General features: G+C 48.4%; 1 protein-coding gene across 2 annotated transcripts in view; it reads left to right on the top strand.

Annotated features, from left to right (window-relative positions):
• ZFAT (zinc finger and AT-hook domain containing) overlaps nt 1–10,098 on the top strand; it is a 191,110-nt gene that overhangs the window by 94,458 nt on the left and 86,554 nt on the right. For both annotated transcript variants that reach the window (XM_027132528.1, XM_027132527.1), the window contains exons 9-10: nt 345–494; nt 2,181–2,354. In XM_027132528.1, coding sequence (XP_026988329.1) covers nt 345–494; nt 2,181–2,354 — 324 coding nt within the window. The remainder of the gene's footprint in view (nt 1–344; nt 495–2,180; nt 2,355–10,098) is intronic.

The following is a 10,098-nucleotide window of genomic DNA, read 5'->3' as shown; positions in this document are numbered from 1 at the left end:
GCCCTGCTTTTTTCCCCCATGACGTTAATTTGTTGGGGAAACTGAGTCTCTTTTCCTGAGTGGTTTCACATTCTGCCTTTGTCCTACTGTGGCCTCGTGATACTGTTTCTCCATCCCACACATTTTGTGTTAACAGAAATTTAGCTCTGAGACTCGCTTAGATTCTGGTTTGACTTTTTAGGCAAAAGTCCTATCACGTGACGCCACGAGGCACATGGTTAACTCGCCTCCTCAGAGCTGCTGGGGTCGAGTGGAGGTGCAGGTTCTGTCAGGAGGCTCACTGACGTCTAACTTGAACCACGGTTCTTTGGCTGCTTCTAGTTCTCATCCTGCTTTTCTTCTAGAGGTTTCCATGAGCACCATTTCCGAGGTTCTCGGGAGGAGGGTGCAGCTGAAAGGGCTCATTGGAAAGAGAGCCATGAAATGCCCGTATTGTGATTTCTATTTCATGAAGAATGGCTCAGACCTTCAGCGTCATATTTGGGCTCATGAAGGTGAGTATTCCTCCATCAAAATGGAGCCCCTTTGTGATTTTGTGTTTCCTTTGGGAATTCTTTAGGAGGAAGCTATATCTCCACATCCCCTGTGGTTAGAATTTCTTTAGTGTGCTGAGAAATGTGTCCGTCAGCCAGATTTAAAGCATTACTCAGCTGCAGTTGCGGTGCGCAGCGATGTGCATTCTTCACGGCTCTGGTTGGAGCTGTAGTTAAGCCAATCACCACAACTCCTGGGCGGAAAGCAAGCTTCAGGAGAGCAGCAACCGCGCTGGCTTGGTCACGGTGGTAACTCTGGTGGCCGCCCCCCGGGCGCTGGTGGTGGTAGGCGGGGGGTGGGGGGGGGCAGTTGCTGGTGTCTCGGGTGAAGGAAGGCCAGGAGGATGGCAGAGTCCTCTGATTCCGGCTGGGGAAGACTGGGTGGAGATGAAGCCGGGCGAGGAGGAAGGTAGGCCATGCCTTGGGGTGCTTGCCTGTGAAGGGAGATGTGGGCCGCGCTCTAGGACGCTGGGCAGTTGGAGGTCAGGGTGCTGTTAGGGACGGCGGGGCTGTGCCTCTGCCCCTGGAAGAGGACACTACTCTCCTGGTGATGAGGCTGGGAGGCCTGGGGCCAGGGAGGGCCCTTCCTGTGAGTTAGGAACCTGCGGTGCTGGTGGCAGGCAAGCAGGACGGCTCCACAGGGAGAAGGAATAAGTATTTTCTACGATCTGGGATCAAGCGAATGGTTCAGTAAAGAGAACAGTAGCTGATGGAGTAGGAACCTGGACACGGCAGGAGGAGCTGGGCTGCTTTTTCGTTGACCAGCACGCACGCGCCTCCGCTCTGTGCCGCTGGGCACACCCCACAGCCTCGTTAAAGCCTGGGCCTCCTTGACTGCAAGGTCGCAGGTAGTACAGACGAGGGGTGGCCGTGCTGGGTTCACTGAAACGTGCCTGTCATACCCCGTGTTCAGGTGCAGGCACAGCTCCCCTCCCCCATCAGCGTGTCGCACCAGGTGGTAAGGGCTCTTTGCCGGTCCATTCCCTCTGGACCGGGAAGGCCGGGCCAGGGCTTCGCGCCTTGAAATCAGCCCTCGGTGTTTACTACAGAGTAGGTCCTCGGTACATGTCTGTGGAACGAAGGAGGAGTAGCCAAAGGGTAAGACGCCCCTGCAGTCGAGCCATTAGCCCAACAGCGGCGACTAGCGTGGTAAAGCTCTGCTTATTTTGTGAACTGAGATACGCTCTCATGTGTGATCCTGCGTGCCTGATCCTGGTGGCTTTTGCCAAGGCCCTTGGTTAATTTCTGTCACTTTAACTCAACTCAGGTGAGTAAACGTCTGCTGCTCCAAATGCTCGAGTCTGTGCCCTCAGAGATTCCAGACTGTGGGGAGAGGAGGTGTAAGCTACCCACTGTAAAGTGCTGTGAGCAGTGCAGCAGTAGTGGCAGGCGGGATTTGGGTGCGCTGAAGGGGAGGCAAGGAATTCTACTGCAGGCCCAGGAGGAAAGGGCTTCCTAGTTGGAAGACGTAGCACGGGTAGGAGTGTGGCCTGGGGAAGTGTGCGGCGTGTTTAGGGACCAGCATGCACTGCTTTATTCAAAATGGACAAGGAGACGTGTGTGTAGATATGTATACATATATGTTCCTTCTGATACACACACGTATACATGAATACACGTGTATATCTGTTTTTTCTCCTCCGGTAGGTGTGAAGCCCTTCAAATGTTCTTTGTGTGAGTATGCAACTCGTAGCAAGAGTAACCTCAAGGCTCATATGAACCGTCATAGCACTGAGAAGACCCACCTATGTGACATGTGTGGCAAGAAATTCAAGTCAAAAGGGACATTGAAAAGTCACAAGCTCCTTCACACTGCTGACGGTGAGTGAGCGACCCCACAGGGAGCTTTTCCTCCTAAAAGTGTGGTTGGAATCTTACATCCCGAGTCCAGCAGAAACCGTGGCTGCACCTCGAGCAGGAAGGAGCCTCTGTCTTTGGAACTTCCGTTGCGAAGGAGAGCAGAGTGAGCTCGCCTGCTTCCGTGCTCAGTGCTGGAGCCGTGCTGACCCCACCAGTGCTTGCTAAACACTCGCTGTGTGTGTGTGTGTGTGTGTGTGTGTGTGTGTGTGTGTGTGTGCGCGCGCGCACGTGCACGCGTGCACTTGTTGGGGGTGGATGTGGAGGGGGCGCTCCTTCAGGGAATAAGGTATCCTCAGGAGGCCTTGATCTGGAAGTTTCAGTCCTGTTCAGCCCTCCATCCCCACCCGAGCCTGACGGTCCTGAGGGGTGGCCGTGACCACACCTGACTTGATGCTTCAAGGGCGTGCTCTTTATCATCCAAGCTACCTCAGGGTTCCCGTATTCAGTCCAAAATGAGACTCAGTCTAAAATACAAACAGCATTTGGGCAGTTTGACCTTGATAAAGTACACCTCAGTGGATTTCAGGTTTCATTCATTCACCAAGAACCACTGACCCAGTTCTTCCTGTGTGCTGCCCTCTGCCTGGGGTACAGGGTCAATAAGGAACAGTTCCTGCCTTCAAGAAGTTTCTAGGCTATAGCGGGAGGAAGAGAAGCTTGTGGGCCATGGGGAAGGCGGGCGCTGTGACGCGAGGGGCCGGGAGCTCTGGGGAGGAGGGTGTGCGTCTCAGTGACCGGGAAGGTCGCCTTGAGAGGGGCCCGACAGAGAAAGAAAGGCTGAATCACAAAATTATTTTAGGAAGACAGGCAGCCAAACCATAAAAGACCTAATATAACATTTAAAATGTTCCTTTAGACCCCAGTTGTGGGAGGGTCTTGTCAGTATCACATTTGACGAGATTAATCAACTATACCAATGAGTTGTTATTTTAGCACAATGATATACAAAAATCGGCGTCCACTATGAAAACTGAAGGGATTTCAACAGAGAGTTTTGATTTCAGAGCGCAGAGGATGATCCAGCCACTAGGTTCTACCTTTACTTTAAGATTGTTCCAGGGGATCTCGTCCTGTGCGCCGTCAGGGAGCTCGAGGGGCTCGGCCGAATGCTCGGCCTGGGATTCATCAGAATTGAGGACCAGGGCTTGCCTCAGGCTGAACCAAAGCCAGAGCCCTGCTGTTCAGACTTAAGCAGTGTGCTGAAAATTTAAAAATCCATAATCAAAGTAATTAAAGATACAGTGACAGCAAAGCAGTCGTATCCTGAGTAATGAAAGCATTAAGTCCTGTAATCATTCGTGAATTCTTACACCTCTTCCAGCAATAAGCCTCACTGGTATTTCTTGACATGGTCGCACAATATTCGCTGGAATCCCTAATGATACAGCGCCAGTTATGAGAAGCGGCCGTCCCCAGAGCCAGGGAGGTGTGGCGTGTCCACTGGGCTGTGAGGGCAGGTCTGGAGGGCTGGGAAGGGCACTGTGGCCTCGTGCCCGGCTCCGAGGTCTGGGCTCGGTGCCGAAAGACTGTGAGAAGATGGGGCGCATGTCTGATCAGGGATCGTGGACAGGCCGTCCTGGGTCGTGCAGGGGTGGGGTTGGTGTAAGTAGTGGCATCACAGCAGGCATCCCAGGGGCACTCAGCCTGTCCAGCCTGTCACTTCGCTTGCCTCCCTGAGCTCTTCAGCAGGAAGGGGAGTTCAGATGGACAAATATGTGTGTGGAGTCAAAGCAGTAACACGACCTTCCCAAAAGACTTTATGAAATATTTTCTTAACAAAGCAGGAAGTTTGCACTGTTACTCTTCATTTTCTTTCCTGACATTCTTGGGAGGATGAGGTATTTTGTAAAGTCATGTCTTATTTTCAAACACTCGCCAGTCTGTGAAGAAGGGCATCAGTTCTTGGGTGTGACCACCAGGAGGACAGTGGGACAGGGGCATCCTCGTGGGCTTCTTCCCTACTTGGGCCTCGGTCTTGTTATGCTGCAAAATAAGGACGTGAGACCTTAATGTTTCTTGGGTCTCTTTAGCCTTGATGCTCTGTGATTCTAGGAGGCAAGTGTAATGGAGTGCTTCAGATGTGGAAATGTGCGGTGCAGTGTCATTTTCTCTGGTCTCACTTTGGGGTGACCACTTCTTCCCCAGGCCTGCTGGGACTCCTTTGTGTGTCTGTTTTGACACTTGCTGTGGTGTCATGCCTTCTCAAAGGCCAGCCTGGTGAGTGGAGTCCTGGGTTGTAGACCAGCTGTTCATCTCCATTGGTGATCTGTTCTGTAACTATAGGCTCTTCTTTTCCTTTTCAGTTTTAAAAAAGCTTTAAACAACTTTAGTTACATCTCTCACCCATTTTTTGGTAGTGCTCACATTTTATTTTGCTGACTTCTGAAAGCTTTTTGTATCTCAGTGGTTTGTCATAGTGTGCAAATATTTCCCTCCAACTTACCATTTGCTTCTATGTTTTTAGTGTATCTTTTTATATATAGATGCGAAATAACTTAGCATATTTAAATTGGTCAGTCTCTTCCTTTATGTTTTTTCCTATTTCCATTTATTTCTCTATGTTAAAAGAAACCTTCCCCATCTTAGGGGAAAATTCTTTTGTATTTTCTTCAAGTTTTATTTTGTGGGTTTATAACATGTATGAAATTTAATATTCTTGACATTTATTCTGGTGCAAGGTCTGTCATAGGATTCTTTGTTTCTCAGCAGTTATCAGTTGACTCAACATATTTATTGAGAAATCAGTCCTTTCCATTTTGTTTTGAAATGCCAGAATTTCTCAAGATGTTGGGTGTATTCTGGGATTTTGGTTTGTTTTGATGATCTTTGCTCTAGTACATTGTTTTGCAAGATACTCTTCTAAAAATTATAATATTATTCCTTTTTCTTCTTTTTTTTTTGTGGACATCTAGTTTTTCTCATTTAATTATTATTTCTTTGGGTAAACTGGACGGCTTCATGAGCTGTTTGACAACAGCTGAAACATGCTTTGAATTCCTCGGGGAAATGTGCTCATACTAGGGGCCTGGCTACCTTGATGAGGCTCCCAGCCTGTAACCATAGAGTTAGCTCTTTATTTAGAAGCAGGCATGGCTTTAAAGCCTGCCTGAAATTATTTGGTTTTCCGCACAGTTGTGTCAGTAATAGTTCAGCAGGTTGCTTCTCAGAGGAGCTGCGTGAAGTAGGCAGAGCTGGGGAGGCTTGAGTCTCGCCTGCCACTGCCTGGTAGGGTGGCCTCGGCTCAGTGACTCCTCTGAGCCTCAGTCTCCTCCTCAGTGAAGTGGGGATAATTATACCCCCCTCGCCTAGTGGCTGCAAGGTTGGAAGGGCAGGCGCTGCGCCCCCCTCGTCTGGGCTTCTTCCCATGCTTCTGGCCGCCCCTCAGTCTCCTTTCCTGGTGCCCCCTCAGCTCTGACCTCTACATCTTGCCAGGCCGCAGGGCTCCATGCGAGAACCCTTCCCTCTGCACCCTCACCCTAGGTGATCCTCTCTGCCTCATGGCTTTACACACCATTTACGTGAAGGCTTCCAAACTTCCATTTCCAGACCCGTCCTCACCCCCAGCCTTCAGCTCTGCATCTGCCGCTGCCCACTCAGCATCTGTGCCTGTGTCTGGAAGGCCCCTCAGACTTAGCACGTGCGTCTCCTGTGGTCCAGGGGCCACCAAACTCTCTAAAGACACAGTACATTTTTTAGGTTGAGAGCCACCTAGGGCTTCCGCTGCATATTCTTCTTTGTTTTAGTTAGTTTGTTTGTTTTCACAAACCTTGAAACATGTCAAAGCCATTCTTAACCCCCAGCTGTTACGAAACAGGAAGCAGGCTGCATTCGGCCCATGGGCCGCAGTTTGCCGACCCCTGCTCTACGCCATCTCAGTAAATGCAGCTCCTTTTCAGGCACTCGGGTCAGAAACTTCGAGTCACTCACTCCTGACTGTCTTGTTCACACCCTGCAGATGGTCCTCTAGCAAATCCTGTGTGTTCTTGCCTCGACGTGATCCAGAATTCTGCCACTTCTGGGCGTCCTCACGGCTTGGCCGCCGTCCCCTCTTGCCTCTGTTCTTGCAGTAGCATCCCAGCTGCTTTTCCTGCTTCGGCCCTGTCCCCACAGTCAGTCCTGTTGCACGCACCTCAGAGTAACTGCCAAAATCCTAACCGTGATCTCTCTGACCCCTTCACCCCGCCCCCATCTCTGGCCTCATGTGCGCTGCTCTCTCCAGACGGATCCGTCTCCTCTCTGCTCTGCAGGTCTGCCAGGTTCATGCCCACCTCAGGGTACTTGCCCTCCCCCTGCCTGGTGTGTTCTCCCCGCCAGATGCCTGAATGGATAACTTCGTTCATGGCCTTCAGGTCCCACTCGAGAGTCCTCTCAGGAAGGCCTTCCCTTGGCTACACTGTGTGTTTATTTATTTATTTTTTATTATTTTTTATTTTTTTACATCTTTATTGGAGTATAATTGCTTTACAATGGTGTATTAGTTTCTGCTTTATAACAAAGTGAATCAGTTATACATATATATATGTTCCCGTATCTCTTCCCTCTACACTGTGTGTTTAAAATCTCAGCGTTCCACCAGATCATCCCAAATCCCCTCGTGTTTATGTTTTTCTTTTGGCTTATCTTTCTCTAGTGTACTATATAGTTTTCTTGTTTGTCTTTTTTTTGTCTCTACCACTGGAACTCTCCCACTTAACTTCATACTTTTCTTCCATGTTTCTTACTGTTTCTTCTTAGAGCTATCTTTCTCTAATGTGCAATATATATATATTTTTTCATGATTTTCTGTGTCTTCCACTAGACTGTAAGCTCCTCAAGCAGGGAGTTTTGACTTACGCTATTGGTTTTGTTTCGTATCCCCAGCACCTAACAGTGCCTGACTTGCAGTAGGTGCTCCATGACGTTTTGCTGATTGATGAGTGAAGGAACATGTAAAGTGCCTTACATAGAGTGGGTGGGACGTAGGAGCGCTCAGGAAGTGCTCTTTTCTGCGTCTCATCCCCCAGAGGGTTCTAGCAAATCAAATGCTTGTGAGTTAGAGATCTTAGAATACGGTAGAGGAACTCACTGTTAAATGAATCTTCCTGGGTATCTTTTAATGAAGTAGAAAGGAATTGAGTAATTACCCTCTCCTTTACCTGATTGCGAACCTCATTTTTCACTTGTATTGGCTTCTTTAAAGTGATCTATTCCTGTTTATTCATTCCTGTTTCCCAGAGGAGCTCATTACTGTGCCTTAGAAGAGATAGGCCAGAACGGGTGAAGGTTTCTGCTAGAAAGGTTTGCCAGTTGATAATGTACGAAGAGAGATACTGATCTATAAAGGGCCCGATTAAACCCTTTGCATGTATGCCAGCGGGTGCAAGAATTTAACGCAGAAATCACGCTGGTAGCACATCTCCCCGCTTTGGACTTGAGAGGGTCTAGACACGTGATGTGTGGTCTACAGTTTTATACATGATTCTGCCCACCCAGAGCAGATGAGGGAGGTTAAATGGTGCAGTGCCTTTAGGTTACCTAATCAAACAAGAATTCTCTAATCATGAAATAAAAAGCTCTTTGAAGTTCAGTGCTAATTCCTTTGGGTCCCCTCCTTCTCCCAATCCAACCTGCCCTCATACACTGGAGATAAGAAGTTTTCTGGTAAAATTCACAAAGAGGAATTATCCAAGCTTCAAGCACTCTTGTGTGTGTAATAACTGGACAAGTGGAGAGCTGAATGTGGAAATTAGGTCTGAGTGGAGGAAGTACCACTTTTTCCCTTGCTTCTTCGATTTATAATAAGAGATCCCATGGCTACACATTGAAATATTCTAGGAGATGTAAGTATGGAGTTTCCTCTGAAAAACACAGTCACTCTAGCATAGAGTAGCTGCACTCATCCATAGTCTTTTTACTTCTATAAACATACACTCTAGAACCAAGAAGTTAAAAGAAAATGGTACCTGAGCAGCCAGATGGTTGATCTTACCAGGTTCATTTACTAGGCTTCAGTGAGACTGGTCTCGTCCCTCTGAGCCTTCCTCCAACTTACTCCTGGAGAAAAGGTCGAGGGTCAGGGGTGGGAGAGGGGCAACAGCAGTGAACACAGTATGTTTCCGTGGCTTATCTTCACGGGCTGGTGTCTGGCTGATGGGCAGGAGAGGGGAGGGCTGACTTTAGGACCCAGGAGTCCCAGTTTCTGTGTGCACCCTGTCTGGGGCCACCTGAAGCTCTTTTTCTGAGGTTTTTATAAACCATAAGAATATATTAATGCATATATGTGGAATCTAGAAAAATGGTACAGATGAACCTATTTGCAGGGCAGGAATAAAGAGGCAGATGTAGAAAACAGACATGTGGACACAGTGGGGGAAGAGGAGGGTGGGACGAATTGGGAGATTAGGATTGACATAAATACACCACCATGTGTAAAACAGATAGCTAGTGGGAACCTGCAGTATAGCACAGGGAGCTCAGCTCGGTGCTCTGTGATGATCTAGGTGGGTGGGATGGGGGAGGGGTGGGAGGGAGGTCCAAGAGGGAGGGGATATATATATACACATAGAGCTGATTCACTTCGTTGCACAGCAGAAACTAACACAACATTGTAAAGCAAAAATACTCCAATTAAAAAAAAAGAATAACTGAGCTCATACTAGAAAATGAAGTGTACAGCTTACTGAACAGTTAGCTTAGACTAATACACAGATTAACTGTTGAATAAGGCTTGGTTACCTACAACCTCATCTGGGTAGAGGGATCTCGGCTGCACATACCTGGCACAGAGACTCTAATTTAATCCTTTCTGGTGCCTTGCTCTTTCCTGGTCTTTTATCGAGCTCTGCCTTCTGTTTCTTTCTCTGTCTAATGCTGATCCATTCCTCCTTGTATCAAAACTGATGTACTAATTACAGAGAATCATCCGTCCCTAAGCTGCTTCAAGTTCAGCCGTTAAAGTACAGAGACTTCTTAAACTGCCTGTTTACCGCTGCAGCTACTTCTGTTCTGAGTTGCCGTCGCACAAATGACTGCAGATGCCAGAACTGCGAAGATGTATGTGTGCTTTGCAAAACACCTGCTGCCAGATGCCTGTTATGCTTCCTGCAGGGTGCTCTGCTCACTTTAGGCGGCAGACCCGTGTGTACCAGGCTATGCAGAGAGGCAGTACGGCAGAGTGAGTAAAACCTTGTGCTCACGGGGGCAGTCCCAGGTCGGAACCACTTCCTGTCCGAATGACCTTGAACAGGTGCTCTCTCATCCCTGTTTGTAACATGGGGGTGATGAAGTTTCCTGTGTATGGGGATGTATTAGTTTCCTGTGGTTGCTGTAACAAGCTACCACAAGTTTAGTGGCTTAAAACAACACAGATTTATTATGTGACAACTCTGGAGGTCAGAAGTCTAAAATCAAGCTGTCAGCAGGGCTGCATTTCTCCTGGAGGCCCCAGAGGAGAATCTGTTTCTGTAACCTCTCTGGCTTCTAGAGGCTGCCTGTATCCTTTGGCTTATGAGCACGCCCTTCATCTCAAAGCCAGCACCATAGTTCTCACCCCCACCTCTGTTGTTTTCATCACATCTCCTCTCGGAGTCTGAACCCCCTGCCTCTCTCTTATAAGGACACTTGTGATTTCATTGGGCCCACCTGGATAATCCAGGCTCATCTCCTATCTCAAGATCTTTAACTTGAGCACATCTGCAAAATCCCTTTTACATGTGACGTAATGTTT

Source organism: Aethalodelphis obliquidens, unplaced genomic scaffold (genome assembly GCF_003676395.1).
Source record: "Aethalodelphis obliquidens isolate GAN/ISIS:26980383/991018 unplaced genomic scaffold, ASM367639v1 scaffold41, whole genome shotgun sequence".
Lineage (NCBI taxonomy): Eukaryota > Metazoa > Chordata > Mammalia > Artiodactyla > Delphinidae > Aethalodelphis > Aethalodelphis obliquidens.
The sequence above is the reverse complement of the archived record's forward strand: the minus strand, read 5'-3'. Positions and strand labels throughout refer to the sequence as shown.